The sequence below is a fragment of the Mytilus edulis genome, chromosome 1 (assembly GCF_963676685.1).
Source record: "Mytilus edulis chromosome 1, xbMytEdul2.2, whole genome shotgun sequence".
In the NCBI taxonomy this organism is placed as follows: Eukaryota; Metazoa; Mollusca; class Bivalvia; order Mytilida; family Mytilidae; genus Mytilus; species Mytilus edulis.
Genome location: NC_092344.1, coordinates 107,323,607 through 107,351,301, shown reverse-complemented (window position 1 = coordinate 107,351,301; position 27,695 = coordinate 107,323,607). Strand labels below are relative to the sequence as shown.

Sequence of the window (27,695 nt, the reverse complement as noted above, 5' to 3'; positions counted from 1 at the left end):
ATAAAATATGTGCATCGCGGGGGTCATTGGAACTCTGTTCTTTTATCATTATTAATACTGCCATCTTTGCTGAGACATCAGTTTTAGTGTCTTTGGTGTTTATCAATTCTTGGATCAAACGCACGACCATTCGCACTCTTTGAGAGCCCACCCCTTCGAGATTTTACAATATGCTAGGTTATGCCAAACCTCTTTTTTTCTTTTGAAAATCACTAGAGATTTTTTCATTAACGGCTTTGTCTTTATTTCAATGGAACAGATAACAGCAAAAAGGGTTTTATTCAATCTCAACCACATGCTAACAACAAACACCAGTTAGAAGTGTACTTATTGATACTTCAGTTTTGGCAAACATAGTTTTTGGCTTTCAAAGAACTTGTGCTCATAGATCGGTACTTTTGTCTTTTGTCTTTATGTTTTTATGCCCCACCTACGATAGTAGAGATGCATTATGTTTTCTGGTCTGTGCGTCCGTTTGTTCGTTCGTTCGTTTGTTAGTCCTTCCGTCCGTCATTCCCTCTGTCCCGCTTCAGATAAAAGTTTTTTGTCAGTGTAGTTTTTGTTGAAGTTAAAGTCCAATCAACTTGAAACTTAGTACATATGTTCCCTATGAAATGATCTTTCTAAATTTGATACCAAATCAGAGTTTTGACCCCCAATTTAATTCACGGTCCATTGAACGCAGAAGATGATAGTGCAAGTTTCAGGTTAAAGTTTTTGGTCAAGGTAGTTTTTCATGAAGTTGAAGTCCAATCATCTTGAAACTTTTATACATTCGAGTTGTTGTCTCTTTGACAAATTCCCCATTTCCATTCTCAATTTTATGTTCCCTTTGATATGATCTTCTTAATTTTAAGCCAAATTAGAGTCTTTACCCCAATTTCACGGTCCACTAAACATAGAAAATGATAGTGCGAGTGGGGCATCCGTGTACTATGGACACATTTTGAGTTTTTTCTGTTTCGTGCCGATTTAATGAATCTGAAATTTTTCATTGTCAAGTTTTCCAAGTTTATGGAAGGGTGGAGCGCTGACAAACATGTTTACTCCCTCACCTTATTCGCCTGTCCACAGTCAGGAGCTTGTAGTGTAGTAGATCTCGAGGATCGCTGTTTGTTATAATATTTTTTATTTTATTGTTTTGTGATAAATCAGACCATCGTTTTTTTTTTTATTTTATTCGAATTTTCGTTATGGGATTTGCTTATTGTTGAAGGCCGTACGGTGACCTATAATTGCTTAAATCCAAGGTCATTTGGAATATATATATAGGATATTTGTCTCATCTGTTATTATACCACCTTTGTTTTTATATCATGTTCAATCTATTTATTTAACCGACCCGAGTTGATAATTTGTCCTCAAGTTATATGTGCCTTTATATCTTTTTCATTAAAGGTTTGGTATAACTATGACGGAAAGCGATTCTCTATTTCGTGTGCATGTGTGATATTTTTGTTTGAGAGAAGTAAAGTCAGCCACTGGCCACCAGAAGTTCTACGAGAAGAATTGAGTGCCAGTGCAATCGATGGTTTTGCACACATACCAACTGACATGATGTCATGGAGCGGTAAACTTGTAGGTTAGTAAACTATTATAATGATTAAATAATGATTTTCGTCTAGCAGAGTAAAGAACAGTTATTAACATGTATTAGTGGAGTTATTATATCTGGAGATATTGATAAAACATATTTTGGCTATCATCTATAGGAGGTAGACAGTAACTGAAGAGCAAATAAATTATCTGCAGGATAAAATCTACAAATAAGTCAACCCGAATTAATCAAACGACTTCGTCTTGTGGTATTGCCTTTATAAAAAAGTTATTTTATAAATTTATAAATTTATAAATATTGGACATTTGTAATTCAAATAAACTTCCTGTTTCTTACAGAATGTCGCGGTACACCTCTTCACATATTTGCTGCAATCGGACTTAAAGAAGAACTTAGGACAGCTATTCATCAATTACAAGACGGAACAACAGCGAAATTCCTTACTGACCAGAGGGGTGCGACACCCCTTCACTATGCAGCAGTAAACGGAAATTTAGATATTTGTGAGATAATAGTGGCTGGCATGGGAAGTGAAATGATTTACCAGTCTGACAACTGGAAGCGTACACCACTACATCGCGCGCTTTACAGACGTAAGGCGCAAACTATAACTTACCTGATTCAACTGAATGCAGATGTTGATACAGAAGATTTTACTGGTAACAGCTGCTTAGACTTACTGTACAAACAGAATGCAAAAGATATCGAATTCATTGTATCGAAGTTAGAGACGGATTGTGTGGACAATCGTGTACAATTCTGTCTATGTTACATGTCCATGAGAAACAAGAATTTCTCACACGTCCTTCAGCTTGCGCAATCAATATCCGTCTCGTCAGAAGTGCAGATAGGAAATACATTACTTCACCTGTCTGCTGAATTCAAACTTTTAGATGTGACAAAAATGTTGGTGTCAAAAGGATTTGACAAATCTCAGAGGGATCTTACCGAATTTTTACCTTTCCATATTGCCTGTAGGTTTGGGACTATTGATCAAATCCAGATATTAATGTATCCAGAAATGAACGACTCTGATGTTAACAAAGGGCTGCAACTCTGTATCCGGCATGGTCATATCAAAGGCTGTCACGAGATCAACGTTTTCCGTCAAGATATTGTTTTAGAAGAAACAACTGTATGCATGGTGATGAAAACAGTTCAGGCAACTTTCAGGAAGTTTAAACATAAATATATAGACGAAGAACCATTGAAACATTTTGAAAATATGGCCAGTATGTTACTACCAACTATTAAATCGATACCGGACGTTTTAAATACGTACGTGTATGATGCAGCTCTATATGGTGCTTCTGAGACGCTTATTCTTTTAAAATCCCTTGGTGCCAGTTTTAACACTTGTGATTTTTCTGGCAGATCTCCTTTGCATGAAGCAGCACAGTCTAACAAACTTCGATGCGTTCAAGTTCTTTTGAAAGGTGGTGCTAATCCGAATACGGTTGATTGGAGAGGATCGACTCCACTTCATTACGCATGCGGAGCAGGAAACGCCAATATTGTGAAATGTCTGATGGAGAACAAACATGTAAAAGTTAACATTAAAGATGTAAATGGGAGAACACCGCTTCTGGTGGCTGCATACCACTGTAAGAATGATATTGTATGTTACCTGTTGAGAAATTGTGAACAAGTTGTTGATCTGACAGTACAAGATGAAGATGGATATGGCTTGCTGCATTTTAGCATTCATCTGAAAGAGAGCACATTTGATCTTATAATTGAAAAAATGTCTACCAAACCAAAACCATTGATTGTTGATGAAAGTGTTAGAACCAAACATCAAATTCCCGATCATTCGTGGATTGGAGAAGTCATCTTTACAGACTTCAGGGCACACTTGCATGACATGGATGAAAGTACGTTTAACATTCGATTTAAAAACAAGCCAAAACGTGGGAAAAGTGTTTCTTTGAAACAAGGGTCATCGTATAACGACATTTATGTCAATAGTCAGTTCTCTCTTCAAAGAAGCACTGTATCTTCATTATGGACATCAAGAGAAAAAGAACAAAACCATGTCAAGAAAAAGCAGAGAAAATCACCTAAGTTTAGTTATCAATTGTGTAGTGGATGCAAACGGCTTATCAAATCTCTAGCATTGTAAGTATTCTATATTAATTGAGGTAATCTAATATCAAAAATTGAAAAAAAAACCAATCGGTTTACAATGTTATTATAACTTTTTATAAAATTTATAGAACAAACCAGATAGTTGAAAGCTTGTTAGAAAACATGGCTAACAAACTCAGGGATAAAATGAATGAAATGTTTTACTATTATCTTGAAAACCGTTAAAGACAGAGAAAATCTGACAAGGCAAACATGTTTAAAGTTTATAATGATGAGATCTAGCTTATGTTTAAGACATTAAAACTATTAGACGACGACTTTTTATGGAATTTATTGCCTTAAAACGAAAATATTTGCCCATTATCTAAAAAAAAAATGATAGATATAAAGAAAGAAACTTTGAATGATAAAAATGACCAGCAAGACAAGATATACATATAAGTCAAATGATCGGGATTATTTGTCGACACCATATTGAAGTTATTGCCCTTTAGTGCCGATTGTTCACAATTATTTGCGTTTTTGCTAGTTGTCTTTAAAACTATAATATATAGATAGACAAGACAAGATCTACAAATAAGTTATGAAGACCAAAGTCATTGGTCGGCACCTTATTGGAGTCATCGACCTTTAACTTTTCCCAATATTTAGTTTTTGCTCTATTTTCTTAAAAACATGATGAATAGAAACCTTAAAAAAAAGTAGAAACGATCAGCAAGACGAGATCTGCAAATAAGCTTTATGGTCTAAATCTTTAGTTGACTATATTGGAGTTATTGGCCTTCAACGATATTTTTTTACAACGTTTTGATAATTTTGTTTAGCAGTTTTTGTCATTATCTTCATAACTATAGTATATTAAAAGAAACTTAAAAAAGATCAACAGGATAATTTCTACAAATGTGTGAACTTTGCTGAAAATTTCTGTTAACTCTTAATACCCCTTCAATGATAATATTTACCAAAAAAACAGAGTAGCGATTGTTGAAGAGACAAATGATAGACACAGGCTCTTTAGAGTCAGTGTTAAGAACCTATCATTTTAAATAAAACTATTTAAAAGTGGAATTATAAACTAAGAGTAAAATACAATTAATTTAATTTGGTATTACGCAGGAGTAAATAAAGCAATGAAGACATTTATTTACAAGCCTAAAATGATTTTCTTTTATAGACACAGATGCGTTGTTCCCTCAGATATGAGAGGAAAGAAGATCAAACTGAAGGCATTCGAGTATCTTAAAAGAGACAACAAAGAGAAGATAACGGTCCCGCCATTCTTTTTAGCAGTTAAGTGTGGCAATTATTCAGTCATGCGGAAGTTACGGAAGTTAGATAAAAAAGTTTCGACTTACAATGACAAGTTCGGACGTAATTGTCTATCTTTAGCATTAGACTTGAAATCATTGAGATTGGTCAAACATGTTCTTGAACTTATCCCAGACATTGAGAAGTCTGGAGCCGTACATCGAGTTGTATCACAAGCGTCATATTCAAAGCGAGACAGCACTCCATTACAAATAATGACGTACCTAATTTCTATTGGATGTACACTGAACGGAACAAATGATACGACTTTAGATGAAGTAGTGGTTGGTCTGTCAATAACTAACAAGAATACAGATATTGCAAAGATTCTTATTGAGAAAGGTGAAACAATCAGTGACAAAACAATGGCAATGGCTGCTACCTCTGGATCAGTAGATATTGTGGAAACGGCATTAAAAAAATGGAGAAAAAATGACGCGAAACAAATGACTGAAATTGATGTTCTCAGTATTGCTATTAGCTCACGTGACATTTCAATTGATGTCATGACATATCTTTTGTCACGCTACTACAAACACAAAGAACACGGATCGACAGAAAAACATGAAAAGACAAACAAATATTTACAAGACCTATGTAAGTCTTTGCAAATTCCACTTGTACGTAAACAATCCTTGCTGGGAAAATTGCTGAACAAAAACCATCCTGCTCTGAAAAGAAAGCCCAGAACACAAATTGAAATTTTCAGCAAGATTGGAACCCTTTTACTTAATCACGATCCAAATCTTGGTATGAACTATACTGGGGATGTTCATATAGTATGTGAATGTTTGAGAGACTGTATTGAAATGAAATGCTTTGACGTGGCAGAATTATTAATTCAGAAGTCGACTGATATCATATGGAAATGTGAACTCTCCGATAAACGCTGTTCCTTTCAGAGACACTTTCACAAGAAAATATACAATAGCTCGTCCAAGAAACTTGTAAATATTTCTTATTTGCAAAATATTATTTTAGCTGCAGCAAGTAAGGATACCCCTGAAACTGTCCTAAATGCAGTTTTGAAATATGGAGCCAAGTTCTTCAGATCAGACGATGGGACAGACGTAGGAATTGATTTGGATAGTTTACCAGCTGAAAGTAGAAAAGATGCTGAGAAAATTGAGGACAATATGGTAAAACTAGTTTTAACAGTTCTGGAATTGATTACGGGAGAAAAATTAAGACATTTCAATGCTGTGAAGATTTGGAAGCAAGTTCCAGGAGTTTTACCACACATTTACCTTTTGAGCAAAGATATTGATATTTCGCCCTTTGTAAGAAGTAAAGAGGACTGTTTCCTTAGGTATTGTTATAAATTGTACAAGAAGAAATCGCTTCGACCTGGTACATCAGTTTTGCATCTATCTGCAGCTTTGCAAGACAGTTCAGTTCTCAAAATGGTGACAAAGGTAATATTACAGTTAAATTCCCCATAAGTTGTGGGAAAGTTGGGCCTTAAAGTCATCCTGTGAAAGTTTAGACATATCAATTTTAAATGAAAATTCTGTTCTAGAAGTACTGACAGAATCTGTACAGAACTACCAACGCGTTTATCCCGATTCAAAAGGTATACGTTTTCAGACGAAACCACCAAAACGCAATTTCGATTTATTTTCTAAAATTTGTGAAAATCTGGGATATAATGTAAACATTGATTTTTATATTTCCGTTGGTATCAATTTTCGTGGATTGAGAAAAAACTTTTCGTGGATATTTGATTTCGTGGTTTTGGCAATCTCTGCATACAAAGCGTATAGAAAATTTTGTAATTCTTTGAACATTTGAATTCGTCAAAACTACGAAAATTGGTATCCAACGATTAATAAAGAATCCACAGTAATTTGACTACTAGTAAGTCTGTTTATATTAATAATACCTTGTTGACAGCATATGCTTACTTTATTCACATTTATTTTTTACTTGGACGGTTTAGAACTTGGCAATGATATTATACAAAAACTTGCCTATTGTTGAAAACTGTTGGTTGATCTGTTATGTTTTTGTTTTTATTTCTGTCGTTTGGTTGCTGTCTTATTGACTATTTCATATTCGAAAGTTTTTTAATTGCAGGCGACAGTTACGATAGATACAAACAAAGAGAACGAAGACGGATTGTCACCTTTAGATATAGCAGTAACTGCAGGATATTGGCAGAACTACAAAATTATCATGGATAACAATGGACTGGTTAAAACGGAGACTCTTGAAAAATGTTGTATCATAGATGCATACCATGGTAAATATAGGGGTTATAATAGGGCAATTCAGAGTTATATATATGAGTAACAACAGGGCATGTCTGGGGTTAATATAGGGGTTCCAATAAAACAAGTCTGAAGTGAAAATAGGGGTACGAATAAAACTCTGAATTATATGTAGGGTTTGGAATAGAACGAATCCGAGTTAAACAAACGGTTGGAAAAGAACAAGTCTGGTTAAATGAAGGGAAAAGCACAATATGAGTTAAAAGAATGGAATAAAACATATCTGAAGTTGATATAAAATAAGGCAGTAGTAGTATACTGCTGTTAAAAACTAATAAATCGATTGAGAATAAAAACTAATCCGGGTTACAAACTAAAACTGATGGAAACACAACTTAGAGGAGAACAACGACACAACAGAAACACAATATTAAAATGGAACACACACAAAAACGAACTATAATATAACAATGGCCATTTTCCTGACTTGACTTGGTACATGACATTTTAAGAAAGAAAAAAAAAGAGATAAAATGGTTACATTTTGTGACGGTTCCTACCACTCCCATAATGTATTAAACGAATCATTGAAAAATACAAACATGATATGGATATACAATTCTACAAAAGTATTCATCTATGAAGAAATCTAGCTTATTATGTATTATTCTAAGAAATGTATTGTGAACTATTGTCTTCCTGTAATTTTTCTTGAAGATGATAAGGAAATTCTACGAAGAAATGCTTTTATCGACAGGAATTGATGATTATTTTTTTTCTAGCAGTAATGCCCCTTTGAACTTAAAGTTTAGACCTAAATATACTTCTGCAACAGTTTTGCAGCAAAATTCCTCTGATACCACACGCCAGAATTTCATGGAAACACCTAATATGTAGATGTGCATATCTACAAGATTTTATCAGTTGCATCTTGTAGGAGTTTTAAAAATCTTTGTGTCTAAAGAATCTGTAGATATTGTTGTGACAATGACAATGTAGGGGTTTTGAGTATGTGATGATGCTCACAAAGGTTCTTTATTTAAACATATTATACTATGTACATTATGTATTTACTAGCTCAACAAATCCTAAAAATGGTAGATGCAAGTTATTGGGGTGAGAAATGGTGTGGACGGTACTGGGAATATGTTAAAGATATGCATTGTATGGAATGGGACAACAATGAATCCAGTAATTTTCATATAATTAGACGGTTCTCGCATTGCCTGAAAGGTCATCCTGATTATGCTGATAAGTCGTTTGAAGCAAAGTCCAGAATAAAAATGGCACAAGACATTTGGAACAGGTATGATGACAGCATTATTATATATGCAACTTGAAGTGTCGCTTCTCTATGATATGTTTTCTTTAATCTACACATCGAATTCAGCCTTAGTTAGAAATGAATTTGTTCACATGTATGTTGTTCCTTTAGAGAGTTCAAATTAAAGTTGGTCAAACATAAATGTGGCAATGTTCTATGTCTGACACCATCTATTTTGCATTTCTTATTTTGTAATCGCTGATTGTCACGGTTATATCATAAGAACACACAGTTATATGTTGTAGTTAAACAAATTATTGAATTCATTTTTGTTATTTCAGTTCTAATTACCAGTACAAAAGTTTCTGGCATTTTTCAAAAGCAAATCCTTGTTATGCAGACAATCGTCCTGGCAAACCCAGACTGAAAATTGTACAAGATATATGGTCGAGGTGAGTGACATGCCGATAAGAGATGCTTGTTTAAATTAAAAAAAAAAAACATAATAAAAAATTACCTAGTTCGACATATAGAAATATTTTCTTCGGGCAACTTTAATACTGATTTACCTTTATGGTTAATAAATATAGACAGTAGTAGTATACCGCTGTTCGAAAAAGTCATACATCGATGGAGAGATTACAAATACGAAAAAAGCGAATCAAAAATAAAATTTTAGTTCTATAATTGAGATAAAATGGATAGTGCAATGACATAAAAGTTGCAAATGATGAATACTTATTAGAACGTCACCAGCCCAGTAACCAAGACTTCGGTACTGGCATAAAATACCGATTTAATGATCTCTATTTATCGAAATCATTTTAAATTGATGTATTGCTCTCATGCATAGTCTTAATTCCTTGCTCATGTTTGGCTTTTACTTTAAGTCCCTTTTGGTTTAATCATCCTTTCAATGTTTGTACAGGTTTGGGCATATATATTTTTGTGTCGAGCATCACTAACGAGACATAAGTTGTCGAAATGCACATATGGTGCAGTAAAATTGTTACTGTTAATGTTGTAATGAATACCAAATTCTTAAAAGTTTACTATAAAATAAACATGTACACATTTTTATCTTTTAATCTATTTTTATAAACACTCGCTTTAGCATGTTAGTCAACCTTACACACGGGTTTACTAAATATTACGGATTTCGACTGCATGCAACAACGATTCCGTCATTTTCAGTAAAGATAAACTCTTTAAAACCGAGATTTACTGCGCATATTGCTGCGTGTTTAATTAATCTACATTAGCAAGAGGTATATGGGGAAGGTTGCGATCACACAAAACATCATTAACCCTGTCGCTTGTTTGCGCCTGTCCAAAGTCAGTAGCCTCAGACCTTGGTTAGTTTTGTATTGTTTTGAATTTTAGTTCATTAATATGGTTTTGCGTTTAGTATGACGTCAATTTTTACTGAACAAGTCCGCCTCCAGGTGCGGGTTTTTTTCGCTGTGTTGAAGAACTATTGGAGGCCTTCGGCTGTTGTATTATTTTTTTTATATTTCGTCGGGTTGTTGTATCTTTGACTGTTTTCCCGTTTCCAATCTAAATGATACCAATAAAGCAAACTAGTTGGTTCACTTACTGAAAATATAATTATCTACATAATAACAAACTTAATATTTTAGGTTAGAAATAGGGCAGGATGGAAAATTATTAAAAGACGAAGCTCGTTTGGCCTGTGCGTGTGCTGTATATCGTCTCTGGGAAATCATAGAGTATTTTACTGAGAAAGCCCCACATCTTATCATCAACGCAATTAATGAAGAAAGGTTAGTATTAAATGCAATGTAAAAAAATAATCCAAACTATGATAAGATGGTTTAGACAAAAAATATTTTTGTTTTCAAAATTCCAATAGGGAACATAATTTCCTTTTTGAGAATATATGTTTGTATAATTGTATGAGTAAACCAATTATCTAGACGTTCCGGCCATTAACATTCTACAGATCTTTATTTCTCCTCACAACTACATGGCTGACATTACATTTTGTGAGGAGAAATAAAGAACTGAAGAAGGCCAATGGCCGAAACGTCTTGAACAATTGGTTTATTCATACAATTATAGAAACATATATTCTCAAAAAGGAAATTCAAAATAAAAGATTCAATAAGAGTATGCTTTCGTCAGGTAAAACGGCTAAAAATAAATATTTAGAGTCTAATTATTGGTATTAAGTTGCAGTATGCTGCAGTATATCGATTATTAAACTAATAATATCTGAGTGTTTTGTACATTTTCTATATAATTCAAATTACTATTAAGTTGGTTTTTTTCTTTTTTTTTCAGGGGATTAATGCTTGCGAAACATGAGTTTCTGTATCTTGTATGTACACACTCCCCGACCACCATGATTCTAAAACATTTGGGCTTCATTGAAAAACACATAAAATCTATCAAGCAAAATGCTCTTAGTAGTTTGATTATATTCTTAATTGCTAGAAATGAGAAAGATGTATGCCATCACCTATTTACCAAAACCCTCGTATCTCTTTGTATTGAATCATATGATGACGTCCTACAGTATAGAGACATTGAACAGAAGACAGCTCTACACCATGGTGCCAGAAATGGAAATCTGTTATCACTTCAATATTTGACAACACAAATAACAAATACAAGGGTCGGAGAAGTAGATATTATGAATACCATGGACAAATTTCAAGCATCACCGCTATGGTATGCATTAAGCAATCGTCATTGGAATTGTGCACAACTTTTGTTGATTAAAGGTTGTATTACAAAATGCAGCAGAGCAATACCAGATTTTGATACTAAGAGGAAATTTAAAGCTAGTGCAGAAAAGTTATCAGAAAATATATTATCGAATTTTCCATTTGAGAATATGAATATTACATTTAGTAAGCGTGTTTATCAGACGAAAGTAAACAAATCTGTGAAAATGGCATATAGGTTAGGACAAAGGCGTGGGAATACATTCGAAGTTAAGAACCCCGCAAAAGAAAAAAGAAATTCAAAGAAACAAAAGCGACACAAGAACACATTATCGCCTCTTAAAATAGAAAGATCTTATGACTATAGGAGAACATTGGAAATGATAAAACTTTCAAAAGTAGCAGAGGTCAACTGTGCTGGTCTAATTCATGTAGCATATGCTTTAGGGGACCAAGAATTAATTTCCCAAATTGATGCACAAGATACTACAGCTGTCAAACAGGAGGATAGATGTGGCTGTTTACCCTATATTTACGCTATTAAACACGAACACTTTCATTTAAAAAACCCAAACGAAATGAACCAGGAATCGTCGATTGTAAAGGTATTGATATGGAAGTTCATGTCAACAAAACAAAATAAAAAAAAATTAGTCTATTTTCTGACACAGCTTGTTTCCTTCATATGTTGGAGATATTCATCCAAACTGGAAGCATCATACGTTGTAGCAGACAAAAATGGAGCATTTATTAATCACTTTTTGGGAGCGATTGAATTAAGTAATAAGAATTCGTCAAAAGTACCAAGAACAATCATGCCATCTACAACTAGTTGTCTTAATTCTAAGCAGAACTTTACAGGCCTATTAGCTAACACGGAACAAATGTTGAAACAGTTTTTTGACACCGGCACTATTGAAGCCTTTTTGTGCTTATTCAAGTTTCTTCCTTGTGGCCAGTATACACAAACTTACGATTCACATTCCTGTGTTGTTTTTCCAGTTGAGGCAAAAGAGGAACACAACCAGGTAACGTTGACAAAAATGATAAAAGATCACATTTCTGCAGCTGGCGTGACAAACATTCCAAAAGAATTGCTGACTGTGCTTTTGATATCTGGAGAGTCATGGGTCTATGAATTGTTAGTTGATTCATTAACAAATGAAAGTGAAAATAAACTGAAAGATCCATATTTGCTTGATTTAACAATAATAGATATAGTACCACTATTAACACAGTCTGAAAATGAAAACGACGAGATAGTACTTTCACAAGAAGTTATAAAACAGATTGAAAGAGTTCTAAAACTAGAATCTTCTTTGACATTGCATTCAGATGTAGTTGGCATTGCCAAAGAAAAACAATTATGGTCTTATCTTGAAGTTATAGGACACCATACGCTCATTGGCTCGGGAGTCCTAAGTTCTGTTTGGCAAACGGTGATGGCAAAGGCCGCAGAAAGTGGTCAAATACAGTTTATGAAGAGTATTCTTAGTAGTTTGGAAGTATCAAAAATGACAGACGAACAAAAGTCATGCTTTACCGCATTTATTTGTCTATCAAGCTTAACTGGACAAGTAGAAACAGTTAAATACTTGATTAGAAATAGAATTCCTCTTATCAGTCATTTAGATGAATCACCTATTAAAGATTTATTAGGGAAATCCCACGTTCCCTCCTGGGGTGTGTTGGAATATGCAGTAAAAGGAAATTCGACGGATACGATTGTTTTCCTCTTGAAGTGTTTTAGGGAAGATAAAATGTCGAAGAACAATGTAAAGGGCAGAGACCTGTTAAAATTAGCGATACAAACTGGAAATAAGGACGTTTTTCAACATCTATGTAACTACGTTGACAAGGAATTGGGGCAGACTGTTACAAGACAAGAGATAGAAGAAGCCTATAAGATATCTTTAATGCGTGGAAGAGAGGAATTTTGCCTACAATTACTGGAACACAATAAAACCAGTTTAGTGGTAAATACAGACAATAAGATGAGTTCTCTGCATTTGGCTGCAATCCATGGAATGTATTCTTTAGTCGAAAAAATAATCCAGACGAGACCTGAGGTTGTTAATCAAATTGATGGAAAAGGATATTCAGCAGCTGATTATGCTGTTTTCTGTGGAAGGACTAAAATAGCGAGTTTATTGACAGAAAACAAAATAAGCATTTCTAACTCTGTAGCCGACAGATTAGAGTGTTATGGATGGTTCAGAGACCATATGACATTTAACCAAACATTAGACAATTCGGAGAAAGATGAACTTGTCCAATCGTTCCGAGGGCGAACGCAATTGACCATAAAATCTGCTTTAGAGTATGGCAATGATACTTTAGCTGCGTCTGCTATACATAGTTCTCAATATCTGATAAAGGCAAATTTAGAATCAAATTTCCCTGACATTGTTATTCTAATACATTTAGCCGCACAGAAAGGTTGTATAAAATCATTAGGATATCTATGCGGAATTTTTCAAGAGGATGAAAACGTACAGACAAAAGTGTCAACTCATGAGCTAAAAGGTTACACCGCACTTGCATATGCCATAACAAATTCTAATTTTGAATGTGTAAAAGAATTACTAAAAATAGGAGGAACTAAATGGCAAAGTCTATCCACTGGCGAAAACATTCTACATCTTGCCGTGAGAACGGACCAGCTTAGTATTGTGCAGTTAGTTGATGACATAACTAAAGGTTCATGTAGAATGAAGAAGAATCACCAAGGAATGACACCTTTACTTTATGCTGTTGCACTTGGACAACATCATATTCTGGCGTACTTATCTACTGGAATGTCACTACAATCGCAAGAGCATAGTCATCATACAAATTCAGAGAACAGAGACTTCTCATGCTTAGAGTGCAATCTTGATATGTGTATAGGATGGTCTAAAATTTACCTTAATTCTGAAAAGTACCAAATAAAAGAACGAAATACAAGACGAATAAACACACAGAACACAAGCGCAAATTTTTTCGTTATAGATAAACGTCTTAGGCTTGATTCATATAGGAGACATTCGACATCATTTAACAGAAAACCTAGAAAAGAACTCCTTCTTACATTTATGGTGGACAACATACCACGAGAGAGTTCTTTATGGAAGTCTATCCTTATCTCAATGGGATATAAAGACGACAACGCCAGTTTACAGGAAGCTCTGTTGCAGCTTCCGTCGTCGTCAGGGGAGACTGTACATCACAGAATAAAAAGATTTATGGGAAAACCAGAATACACGGATACTCTTGTACGTCTTTCTCAAGTGGATAACGATATAAGTGATTTGATACTGTCAGCTGCGGTTTGCGGTAATACGCAATTTCTAAAACAACATATGGAGATCAATACGAAAAGTAAGAATGATCAGTCTTCATTGAACGAAATAGCTTTTGCTTTTGGGAATATGCAGACCGCTTTATACTTGCACCGTAATCTAGAAAACAACCAAACCATGTATTCCATATTCCATGGACTGGCAGAAACTCTTCCTCTCCGAGTTAAATGGTTAATTGGCATAGAAAAGCCAGGGGATGAAAAGTGGGAAAAATCGATAACCACAGATCCGATAAACAACCATCTATCTATGGCTGACTTGTGGGTTATTGCAAACTTCCCAGACGACGTAGCAGATATTATCTGTAGCAATATCGATGATAATTTGTTGATCCCTCAAACCATATGCGGCAAGAAATATACTGTTGATGTTGACAGCTTCAGAAAAAACACACTTAGCAGTCATTTACACAATGTCACAATGAAAGCATATGTTGCATCAAGTCATATATACGGAAGACAATTACAAACATTAACACGAAACGGATACGAGAAGCTGAAAGCGGTCCAAAATGTAAAGGTGGCATGTGAACCAGTAGGACCAGGTAGCCTTCCAAAAATACACATTGATTCTTCTGGGAACTTTATAGAAACTGTGGTGTTAACACAGACAAAAACTGGTACCGCACTAATGGTTGACAACTCTATTACACAGCGGTCTGAGGAAGTAATCAGTAGAAATCGTGTGATGACGGATATCCTACCAACAGTTTCTGCACTGGTATGCTTCATTTATGATAGAAATGTCTTTGTTTGCAATTTCAATTAATGAAATAATCTGTCAATATATCGTTAGATTTGCTGCATTTGAAACTGGCGAACGTCTTTCAATTTTAAAAGCTATTTTTTTTTCTCCATGCGATTTTGCAGTTATCTTAATTTAAATATTTAGCATCTTCTGGGGAAGTAGTAATATAATTGTTGCAAAAGTAAGATAACTCGATATTAATGTTTAATAAATTTCCATAAGAAAAGGAAAAGTAATAAAAAGAATGGAAAATAGTTCAGAAAAGAGTTAAACAATTGTTTCATCAAACAAGTTTTGAATTAGTTTTTATAAAAAGTAGTGTTATCAAATCGTACACTTTTGCCTAACCTGTTACTCGGATAGTCGTTCGACCGATTAACCGTTTAACCGGTAGTTGAAGTTGATGTGTGAAGTCCTTATCTATAGTGCCCTTCACATAGATATAAGAAGATGCGGTATGAGTGTCAATGTGACAACCTTCCATCCAAGTCATACATTTACGTTTTTATAATACGATGAACTGAAGTTTGTCCTTTGGTATTTTAAGGCTTGTATGTGAAGATTCCTGGCAAAGTTTGAAATTTAATAATAAAAACACCGTATCAACTATAGCGTTTGTACTAACTTCAGATTGAAAAACTAAAAAAAAAAACTCTAGATCTCGTAGAATTTGATCTGTCTGAAACCGATAATTCTTTCATTTTCTCTTGTTGTCTCCGAAAATAATGTGGAGTGTTTCAATTTGAAATGATTAAGATAAGAAAATTTATTTTAAGTCGGGTTACATGAAATACTACAAACATAATTTAAGCCAAAGCTTGTTACTCGTACTATCAAGTATACATTGATTACATTCACAATGGTTTGCATTTCATAATTTTTGAGTCAGCATTTCGTTTAAAGTATGACAAAACCTTGCACGACAGAGATTGCAAATTCAGATGTAGGTCTACACAATATAAGAACAAAAATGATCTAATAAAGTAAATCGTAAAATTTAATCGTATTTATACTGATTTTTTTAAAGTTATTGTTATAAAAACATGTATACTAATTATGTTACCTTAAGATCTTGTCCCGAGCTGAGAGACAAGCACTATTTAATTTTATATTTTTGGATTAACAACAGCAATCAATATACTGGACAATTGATCTGTCAAATTAATTACCACGACGAAATTTTTTAAAGAAAACATAACTATTTAATGATTTCAATACAAATTTATATCAAAAATGAAAAAAGTCCGGTTAACCGGTTAGCGTTTTTGGTATTCGGTATTCGGTCGTTCAAACGATTAACCGGTGAACCGGTTAACCGTTGACAACACTAATAAAAAGGAATAACTCTGCAATGATTAAATCCCAGCATTTCAATTCGTCCAATCAAACGAATATAAAAAAAAAATATGTTATTTTTTATTTTATTTTTTTCAGGTTTTGGATGTTTTTGAAAGAGATGTTACATTACGCATAGATTGGAATTCTCTTGAGTCACGCAGGCGTACCGGAAATTATGACATACTTCTGAACCTGTTGTCCGGTGAATCTAGCGGGAACTTGCTTGGAGGTCTACATGATGTTTTATTACAGTGCGAAACGTTACGCAGAGAACTGTTGAACATGTTTGACCAAGCAACAGTTGATTTCTCTCTTCATTCGTTGTCTCACATTCGTGAAGTTGTCGTTGTGTATGTCGATAATTTGCAAAGACCAGAAATATCCAGAAAAGCCAAAACAACTTCTTTATCTGATATTCTTACATGGGAATTCACATACGAACGAGGTACTCTGAAATACAATAGGGAGAACTTTCCACTTTTGATAGCTTTACTACGTTACCACAATTTAGCTGATGCCATTTATAATTCCGTGTATAGGATCGCAAACTTGAACACAAACGTAGACAACCGAAGCAAGTTTAAAAAATATAAAGAAAAGTTAACACTCGAGATAGATCTCAAATCTTTTGGAATAAAAGATAGCACAATGATTAATGAAAAGCTTTGCCAGGGAGTAAGCAGAGAGGTCAACGTTGTCGCACATGAATGTGAGGCAATTATGAGACTGGTATGGAAGGCGAAAAAGATTTTGCTTAGAAATAGTCCATCAGTTCAAGGCGCAGGGTTATTCTTACAAGATGACGCTATTACTATCAGTGTGTGTACCTATCTGAATTCACAGAAAGCCCTAACTATAGAACGCGGACAAATCCGACAGAAACTAGAAGACATAGAGGATCAACAAGCATTTGCTGAATGGAAGTCGGAACAATTCAATGCTATCAAACTTAAAATTGAAGAAAATTCCAGTATGTTAAGAAAGCAGCGTGGCATAGATGTGCATGTTAGTTTTGATGATAAACGCATTGCCGCTTATGGTTTCCAAAGATACAGACGAGAATTGGAACACCCATACGTGGTTACCACTGCTATGATGGCAAAATGTGTGCAAAATATATTTCTTGCAGTTCAATATATGACTGATCAAGTTTTTCATAGCAATTTTGCACAATACATTCTTCCTTTGAGCAATGACAACAGCATACCCAATGGATTATGGGTTAAAGTATTTCAAGATTCAGGAAATCAAGTCAGTTCTGATAATGGTTTCATTGTGAATAAAGTCGTCAAATTAAAGCTGAAAAAACATTTAAAACGTAGGTGGGGGCAGCATCGTAGGTCATTAGAAACAGACGTCTTTACCGATGCGTCATTAGTCCCACTTTATACATGCAAAGTTGAAGAAAAAGACAGGGCCAAGATTTGCTGGAAGCATAACAGTTTCGAATTCTCAACATTAGTCCCAAGGAAGCAGCCATCAAGTGAATTAGTATCGCTAAACAATCGTGTATATAGAATTGTGGATGAGTCATCATTTCATGAAGTACTTTCACAATTACCAACCAAACTTAACGTGAATGCTGATACTCTTATAACTGGTGAAATGATCGATAAGTCAGTTTTAAGAGATAAACTGTCCCCAGATTTCAATAATGTTCTCGCAAACTCTAAGATGCAAATCAACACCCCAATGATTATAGATGAAGTAAATAGGGACTTTCAAAGCATCTTCAAGGTTTTAGGTTTTGTGCCATCATATATTGAAATCGATTTTGAATCTTTCAACGCTTATATCAAATCTTCCGATAATTCTAAGGAGACTAGAGAACATATACATAGAACCATTCGCATTGTATCCTCTCGAATGAAATCTGCATTTTTCAATCTCTTTTTTAATTACGGTTTAATAAAACCAAGAATACAAACATTTGAAAGTGGTTTCAAGTACAATCGTTATGTAGATGAACTATCAATACCAATACCACCTTGTTCCTACTTAACATTGATCCAAGAACTAGTTATTGACATGCTTAAAAACATTCAATCATTCAAATTAAAACATACAGGTGAAACAAGAATTATACCAAAAAAGAAATTAGATAGGTTGAAGAACCCTGTCCTGATTGGTCAAGAAACACAAATTGAAATATTGTTCAACAACTCTCCTATCGATACATCTTTAGAAGTACATGTCAAAGAAGCCTTACTATCGCTAGTGATCGACAAATTAGAAAACGCTATTAGCACGAGATTTGCCGATGAGATGAGAATAAACAAGAAATTAATAACAGTTAAAAACAAATACTCTGGCAGTCTGGAATTTGAAGAGGCTGTTGTATGGCAAAAACATCTGTATTGTAAAGAAAAGGGGATCATCCTATCGATGTTCCATTCTATTAAGGTAGATGGTACAACAGCAGTTTTCAAAATGAAAGGGATTTCATCACTTGAATTTTCAGTATCAATCAGTGAAAAACAGTCGGTTGATTCGAAAGTGTTCAGAAATGTATGTAAATCCCACCCTTCTGCTGACGTAATGACTATTTTTGAATCCGACTTACAATTTTTGATGTTCGAACAAAACTCTGTAAGGTTATATATGAAGAAGCCACTTTACAGCAAAGTAGAATATAATGATCCAGCAATATACAGAATCAACTTTACTACAAAATCAGCAACACAATTTAGTTTGAAACCATTCCATTGTGATCGGCTTGGGCAAAATAATATTGTTTTAAAATTTTCAATTCCAGACACCGTTGATAAACAATCCGATATGTCATTCATAGTCAACGATAAATTAATCGGCAACTTCACCAATATAACAATAAACACAAAACCCCAATCAAATGCTACGATTTCAATGTCAACAAGTGTACAAGTTAAGAAAGATGGTTGGTTTAATGTTTCAGTCGAGCATGAGAAACACCGTCTTGTGGAAGTAAGCGATCTTCTACCGCAATATCGTATAATAAGAAACAACAAAATGATTGAACCAATAGCGGGAGGCGCTATTACTCAGTTCGTTGCATCTTATACTCCAGCACATATATTTTCCCAGAACAATAATTACATCCACAGTCCTATAAGAATAACCGGTATTTCACAGAAGAAATACCGAGTACATGTAGACGACCACCAAAGAGAAATACGTATAACAGCAGTGTGTAAGCAGTGTAAACAAAGATTAAACATTTGTACCCAATTCCAAGATATTATACCCAATTTTGAACTCGTAGTCAACCGCCCAGACGACGAACCAGAAGATATACATGAGGATTCAATAAATACAAATATATAAAACTATTGAGAAAAAGGGGTTTCATTATTGGCTGCTTTGTCGTTTTCAAAGAAGACATCATCCCCATGACTGTATGCACATACATGTAATATAAATTAATAGAGATTAGCATGTTTTATAAAGCTTTATGTTTGACATTAGTATCACTTTGTTTGCATCCTCGTTAGTTCAGGAATTTTATTTGTGAAATTTATTTGACATAAAATATTATATTGTTGAAGCAGGAATGCGAATCAAATTTTTTTGTTGAAGCAGGAATATGAAGTACTTTTAGGGGTCGGACCACCAATTCACTAAAACGTGAAAGTAGCCCTACTCTGACACAAAATAGTGCTGTTGTCACTGTTTACTTTAACTAACCAACTCAGAAATTAAACTTTTTATGAAAGAAAAAATATATTTAGACCATTTTGAGCCAGAATTTACTTGTCTTTGAATTTGTATTGAAAATTGAGGAGGAATGATCTCCATAGTATACTAATTTAGTATTTCCAGAAAACTGAGAGTCAATATCTTTTATTAGTAGTATTTGACTTCCAAAAGGCATTACTATCTTAAAAGACTTTAAACATTGGTGGCATGTAGAAAGGTGATACCTGTACAATTCAGGAGATACTTGGTTTCTATGAAGTTAAACTTAAGGTAAAATGTTGAGAAAGCTGTGAAAATTGCAAAATTTGGTTGAATAGATAGTGATTTTGAATTGGTAGTCTGACACCTTTTAGATACAAAGTTCTACCATTTCACAATTTGTTGGTTTATCAACATTAACTTTTAGAGTTTGACTTATAACATTTATTATACTATTTATATATTGTATAATTTTAATAAGTTAGGTCTTTTAACTGCATGTTTGTTTTTATAGTTAATACATACTATCATGTATAGCAGGTGGTCTGAATGGATATGTTTTGTTTTAATATATTTAGATGTTTGTAAAAATCTGTTGTAAGTTTGTTTTGTAAAAAATAACTGTTATATCAAATCATGTAATTGCATTTGTCAAAAATTGATTCAACAAATTTACGTGGTATTTTGAATGATAATCGCTCTTTAAGATATAGCCTCTCACATGCAAATTTATGATCGACGTAATGTGAAAAAAAGTATTGTCTGATTTTACTGGTGTCTTATTGAATTTCACACAATAAATTACTAGAAACTAAATACTAAATATTAATAATCTCCAATACAATTATATTTATTTTATGGATGGAAAAAGGAATCTTCAGATTTTCATTTTTATTTGTTTATTCAAACACAGTAAAATAGAATAGTTATGGACGCCGTCCTTGCTGAAATAAAACCTTTTTAGACTTTTTATGATGTCTGAAACATAAATTATTGCTTTAAAGTGTCAAATAAAAAGATGACACTTCCATATTTTGTTTTATGCACGTCAGAGTGTTTAATTTCATTAGTCACTGATTCACGTTCTTGCTTCAACGAAACGGTTTTGGAATTTTTATGTCTGATTCGATCATAAGCTACTGCCTTCAAAGTTTTAATTAATGATTTATCATAGACAATTCGACTGGGGTAAGGGGCAAAGATTTAGCAGAACATTTTTTAGATCATTTATTAACTTTATTATGCATCTTATTCAAGATGTAATTTGGAAATATTAGAGTATAATTATCAAATTGGTTAGTATGTAATTTGTGGGATTTCATCCTTTTCTTTTGGTAGAATTGGAGGGGAGGTACAAAGAGTTGTATTGAATTCTGAAAGTTTGGAGATTATATATATATATAATTCTAAACAAGCTATGTGTAGAATACATCTAATCGGATTTGATTAACTACTGAAATTTCCATACGTTGGTTGGGAACCCAATACTCATATATCAATATTATATTGTCATATTAGCCTTATCTAACCTCAACTTAATACAAATGTATGCATATGGTACTCTTTGAATTTTTACCCCAACTTATATATCTGTTTCATTATCTGCCCTTTTTAGTCTTTCTGATAAAAATATTTTAAATGCTTTTAATTATTTGTTTCAATTGTAAAAGATATAACGAATGTATGTATTATAGATTATTTTTGGAGGATGTTGTTTTTTTTTATATCTGTGATACATGCAATTCTATTCTATTTTATATCTTATTTACTTTTTGTTGTTTTTATATTATGAAATACAGATTTTTGACTCATTTTGTCTAAAAAAATCTTACGAAAAAAACTAACCGTAAGTCATGATAAGTTTCAGTTTAACTTAGATTTTTTTGTCGCAAGATTATTTTGTGAAAAGTGCCCCGAGTTAGTTTTATACTCAAGCTATATCTAGCTATAGGCCTCGTGAAATTTAATTATATTTTAATTAAGAATATTAATTTATATTGGTAGTAACCTTTATTTAAAATTTTACAGAAACTCTTGCGACATAAAAGTAAAAACTAATTTTCATATTAATTATCTGTGATAGCATTTATTTTTTTAACAAGAGGATATTGTTTTTCTTTTTTGTGTATTATTTTGTTCGTGCATTTGTAGTAAATTAATGATTTTCTTAGTTTATCAATAGAATATATATTTAAATATACTATGCAATGGCAGTTTTCAATATACTTTATATCCGTGGGACGTCTTATTGTTAAGACTTTTTATCAAACCATTTCTTTAGATGACATTCTATTATTATTGGCACCGTAATTCAAATACATTAGAAGCATATTATAGTAGGGTGCAAATTGCATGGTGACTATTTACTCATTTTTATTTTTTAAGAAAATTTAGCGGTACGTGTTTTTTTAATGAACTCTAAACAACATTTGACGAAGCAACAAGAAATTACCAAATAATATCATGTATAAGCTAACAAAATAAAAAAAATCAATTCAATATGTAAATGCACGCATTTTTTTAGTTACACTTAATATGGCAATGTTTCAATGAAGCTTTCTTAAACAGCTGACAAAATGACAATTGTGATTAAGTTTTCTAAATCAAATAATATTTACAGAAAGTTTCCTTTATAGCTTTCTAATGTATATTTTGTACTTTTTGAATAATATCTTACTGTGATACTTACAATTAAAACTTTATATTTTCGATATAAATGTGTCTAGTTACTTTATTAGCCTGAAATTCTAAAAGTAATTTTAACATGTATTTTCCGGCTTGTGGTGCATCACTGTTGTATAATGTTATTACACATTTGATTAAAATCATATTCCACAATTCATAAAATCCTTGGTGATTAAAAAAAATATGTTAAAATTGTTGAGGAAAATAAAAATACTTCACCAACTCGATGACCTGACTAAAACTGACTTGGTGTGTGCATTTTAAATCGAAACTAGTGAGTTTAAATATTTTGTCTAAGTGTGCCAAACATCAGTTGATAGTGGTTTACAGTTACATAGTCCCGAATGTTTTCTAGAAAACATAAATGACAATAATATTTATAAGAAATGATATCTGCTTTTAATGGATGTATTAGCTTTCCTGATGATATTCTTATTCTCAATTTTTGTCTACATGATATATTTCCTAATGTTATATTTGTTGGTCAGCAGATTTTAAGATATGATACACAAACATTGATAAATTGAATTTTAACAAGAGGAGAGATGAGTTAAAGTTTTATTGATAAAAAAGTAGCGGTGGTATGAATGCAAATGAAACAACTCTCAAACAGAGACTAAATGGCAGAATTAAAACAATAGGTCACCGCACGGCCATCAACAGTTAGCAGTGGCGTAGCTAGGTCACTTTTACGTGTACGCCCGAACTTCGGCGAGGAGTCGAAGGACCTGTCGCCCGGTAGTGGGTCCAAGTTAGGGGGTAAAGCCAACGAAAGCAATATTGTATCGAAATTGAGTTACCATTTCTGTCATTAAATAATCATTAATATCATTATTCTGTGCACGGAATCTAAATGGGTTTTTTTTTTATGTTTGATCTATTCTTTGTGTTAATTTGGAATCTAATGGTCATTGGTTTTAGAGAAGTCGTCTGAACCATGCAATTACTTTCAAATATGAGTAAAAGGAGCTGTGGGTCCAAGCATTCTATCAACAAAAAAATCGTTAATGAACTTGAAATAATTAATTTTCAGAAATTTTCAGGTGCAATATTAAAATTTGCATTTTAAGGGTTCTGTAGAACCCTGGTTCTCGCCTGAGATTTGTTGCAGCAAAAAGTGAATCCATTTATCAGTCATTTACAGAAGTTAAAAAGATCAATCATTACTTAAAGATATTTTTTCTTAATCTGGAATATTGATCTCTGCACAAGTTTCATTACCATCTATGCAGGTTTCAAAGTTAAGGAAGCTACCATTTAATTTATAGACAGGACAGGAGATTTGAGTAAGCAAAAAGGCAGGATGATCAACTTGGCAAAAAAAAAGGCAAGATGTAAATTTATGTAAAAAAAAAAAAAAAAAAAAAACCGGATATTCTTATATGAAAGTCAGGACCGAAAAAAGTAAAAAAAATACAAAGGTAGGACAGAGATTACAACTAAAAAAGGTGACAGGACAACATTTTGCATCCTAGCCCCCCCTTTCCCCCCTCAAAATCAAAGGGGTAGCTCCCTAAACAAAACAAGACACCGTTTGTTAATTTAGTAAAGATAAGTCTGACAGTTTAGTACTGAAAAATGTACGATCTTTTTTCTCAAAATTTTGGCTTTAAATATTAATCATAAAAAGCTTCTTCCAAAGTTGACGAAGTAATAGATGTATCATAAGAAACATTAACCCCAAAATGTAACTACCTTTTACCTGCAAAAAGAAATTCTTTTTTCTCAATAAAATACGGGGAAATTAAACATTAATTTCATCATTAAGCTCTAGATAATCTTTTGATCATAAACAGTTTCTGTGCAACTTCCGTAAAATTTCACAAACATTTGACAAAGTTATAGATATTTAAATTTTTTTAACCACATACTGAAACTAAACTGACGCCACCGACGAACATTTAGGCTCTCTAATTTCCCTTTTGGCGACATAAATCATAGGCTGGACAAAAATGCAAACCACATAAATTATCGAATCTCATCAGGGTTGCGTTCAATTTTGTAGCTACATATTAGGGCTAATAGATTTTTGACTACTGAACGTGTAGCTAACCTAGCTGCTATCATTTAAAAATATTTTTTGGATCAAAATTCAAGTGTTCGCCAGGGCGTTTTGACGTAAACGTAGCTACGCGCCTGGAACTTAGTAAAACCTATACCGCATATTAAGCTAAAAAAAGGTAAAAATATACAAATGTAAAAAATTCAATCGAGAAAACTATCGTCTTGAGTTATTTTTATAACATAAAAAAAACGAAAAACAAATATGATATACAGCAAAAACCACAACCACTCAATTGCAGGCTCCCGACTTGGATCATGCACATGTAGAATGTAGCGGAACTAAACATGATTGCTAGCCACCCACGCCCCATGAGCCTGGGACAGGGATGTAACAGAACAACATGAGAACATGATACAAAAATCTGTTTAATTCCTAACAAAATCGCAAAAGACTCAAAGTTATTGGTTTTATTTTGTACATATGGTCAAACCATAAGTGTTAGATGATAGAATCGACATATTAAAACAGTTTTTACATTTCAACTCGTAGTATATACATAAGTTTTCCAAAAGAAAAAAAAGAAACCCAACAACGGTTACGCGCAAATACAAAACTGGACAGCTAAAAACTCAAATAACTTACATCATTGATATGTGACTAAGATACAAAATTAATCCAGGTTTACCTGATGTCTCATATATATCACAAATAGCAATCTAGAGGTTTACAAAAACACAGAGATTTAGGTATTAATATCACCAACTGAAAAAATAAGTCTTGATAGTAAATATATTATCTGTTCAAAAAAGATTTTAAACAAACATGTAGAAAGAACAGTTGAGCTGAGCAATTGAAACTTCATCAACATAATAGAAAGAATCAACACAAGACAGTTAAAAAAACCCAATTAACACACAAATACACCGGATTTAATCGAACTTAAAAAATATTTAATACGTACATGTGCGGAATAGATTAGGCAAAAAAAAGGAGGAAAAAAGACAAAAAAAAAACACACAACATTTTATGGCGTATTGAATAGTGCAATCGGTATCGTCACAGAGTTTTTGCAATATTTTGAATATACTTGTGAATCAGACATACATTCTGTATGTCTTTTGTAAATTATAGAAAAATATTAACTAAAATTTCGGTTAGTCAAAAATTCAATTATGAAAACAGTCGAAACTTTCACTTGGCAATTCACATTTTATTTGTTATCAAACAAAAACACAAATTCAGTTCTTTTTTATCGATATTTCGATAAATTTTGAATTAAATAATAAACAATTCTGAAAAAAAATCAGGTGTTGCTTAATTTCGCGAGGTGTATATTTTGTTTAATAGTAAACCTATTCATGCAGGTTTCTGCCTTGAGTATTGTTGTATCAATAAGCACACTGGTCTAGGTTTGGACAACCGAATTATTTTGTTCGAGTTAATCTACTGGTTGAAGTTTTAACAACTGAAATATCGTATTTCAGAAAACTACGTGTTTCAAGTTTGGCTAGCTATGTTAGTGCTCGGTTATCTAAATGATGCAGGTTGCATATAAGTAATTTTGAGTCATGATATACCGCCATCTTGGATTGTACAATAGGAGTACATAATCGTTTTTTGCCTATATTTACAAATTTTGAGACAGATTTGCAATGTATGTGTCAGACTGTTTATTTATATAAAGAAAAATAAGTGAATTAAAGCATTATCCAGATTCTTTGAACAAATCATCAAATATTTGAATTTTTAAGAATCGATTTTTTTTTTAACTTAGCCATGATGATGGGAGCTTTTAACGACCTTGACTGGCTATACAGCCCTTGTATGGTCGGCCTTCAAGGGGAGAGATAACTATAATAGTAAAATATTTACACTGGAATGATAGGGAAGTTTTTAATTTTTACTTGAAGCATAAACAATATATGCAAATTTTAACAATTTTTGCACGACTTATACAGCCTGAAAAAAAGCACGGTGACCAACAATTTTTATTATATTTAAAAAAAAAGCATAGGTAAATCTTCATTATGGCAAAAGTAAAACAAAATTCTAGCTGAGGAAATATATACCGTTGATCCACCAGTAAATCAACTGATACAAGCTTTCGATATGTTATGTTCTTTCAGTAAACCTACGGGTGCAGGCGTCCGATGAGCTATGTTGTTTTAGTAAACCCATTGGAACAGGTCTCAGACAATCTACGATGTTTCAGTTAACTTGGAGACACATTATCTTGACAAGTATTTTTGTATCAGTAAACTCAGTTATACACGTGACTGACAAGGCATGTCGTTTCAGTCACTCAGAACTCATATTAAGCTTTAGAGAACTGACAAATATTATTTTAGTAAACCTACTGTTTCAGGTTTGACAACTGACAACTGAAATATATTATTTCAGTAAACCCTGTAATTCCGATTTCGGAAAAGCTGTTATATTTCAGTAAACTCACTGGTGCTAACTGCATATAAGTATTTTGATTCAGTAAACCAATCGACACATAGTTGGTGATAAGCTATGCAATTTAAGTAAACCCAATCATAAGTGTAACCGACAAGCCTTATCGTTAAACCAATTGATATAAGTTTTGGACAAGTTATGTTTCTTTCAGTAAACCGACGGACACAGCTGGCCTCCGAGAAACTCTGTTCTTTTAGTAAACCCAATATAGCAAGTTTATGATAAGCTACGTTGTTTCAGTAAACACATTGATACAAATTAATGACTAGCTAAATAATTTCAGTAAACTCAATATTAAAGGTTGCTTAGCAGCTATATGTTGATTGAATTTTTGTGATACAGGTTTT

At 33.1% G+C, this 27,695-nt stretch overlaps 1 protein-coding gene across 1 annotated transcript in view; it reads left to right on the top strand.

Annotated features, from left to right (window-relative positions):
* The window catches only part of LOC139517234 (uncharacterized), a 39,822-nt gene extending 16,907 nt beyond the window's left edge, over window positions 1-22,915 (top strand). The window contains exons 3-11 of the mRNA XM_071308043.1: window positions 1,399-1,582; window positions 1,897-3,676; window positions 4,821-6,369; window positions 7,031-7,196; window positions 8,242-8,470; window positions 8,770-8,880; window positions 10,069-10,212; window positions 10,733-15,179; window positions 16,641-22,915. Coding sequence (XP_071164144.1) covers window positions 1,399-1,582; window positions 1,897-3,676; window positions 4,821-6,369; window positions 7,031-7,196; window positions 8,242-8,470; window positions 8,770-8,880; window positions 10,069-10,212; window positions 10,733-15,179; window positions 16,641-19,847 — 11,817 coding nt within the window. The 3' untranslated portion in view covers window positions 19,848-22,915. The remainder of the gene's footprint in view (window positions 1-1,398; window positions 1,583-1,896; window positions 3,677-4,820; window positions 6,370-7,030; window positions 7,197-8,241; window positions 8,471-8,769; window positions 8,881-10,068; window positions 10,213-10,732; window positions 15,180-16,640) is intronic.
* The last annotated feature ends 4,780 nt before the right edge of the window (window positions 22,916-27,695 follow it).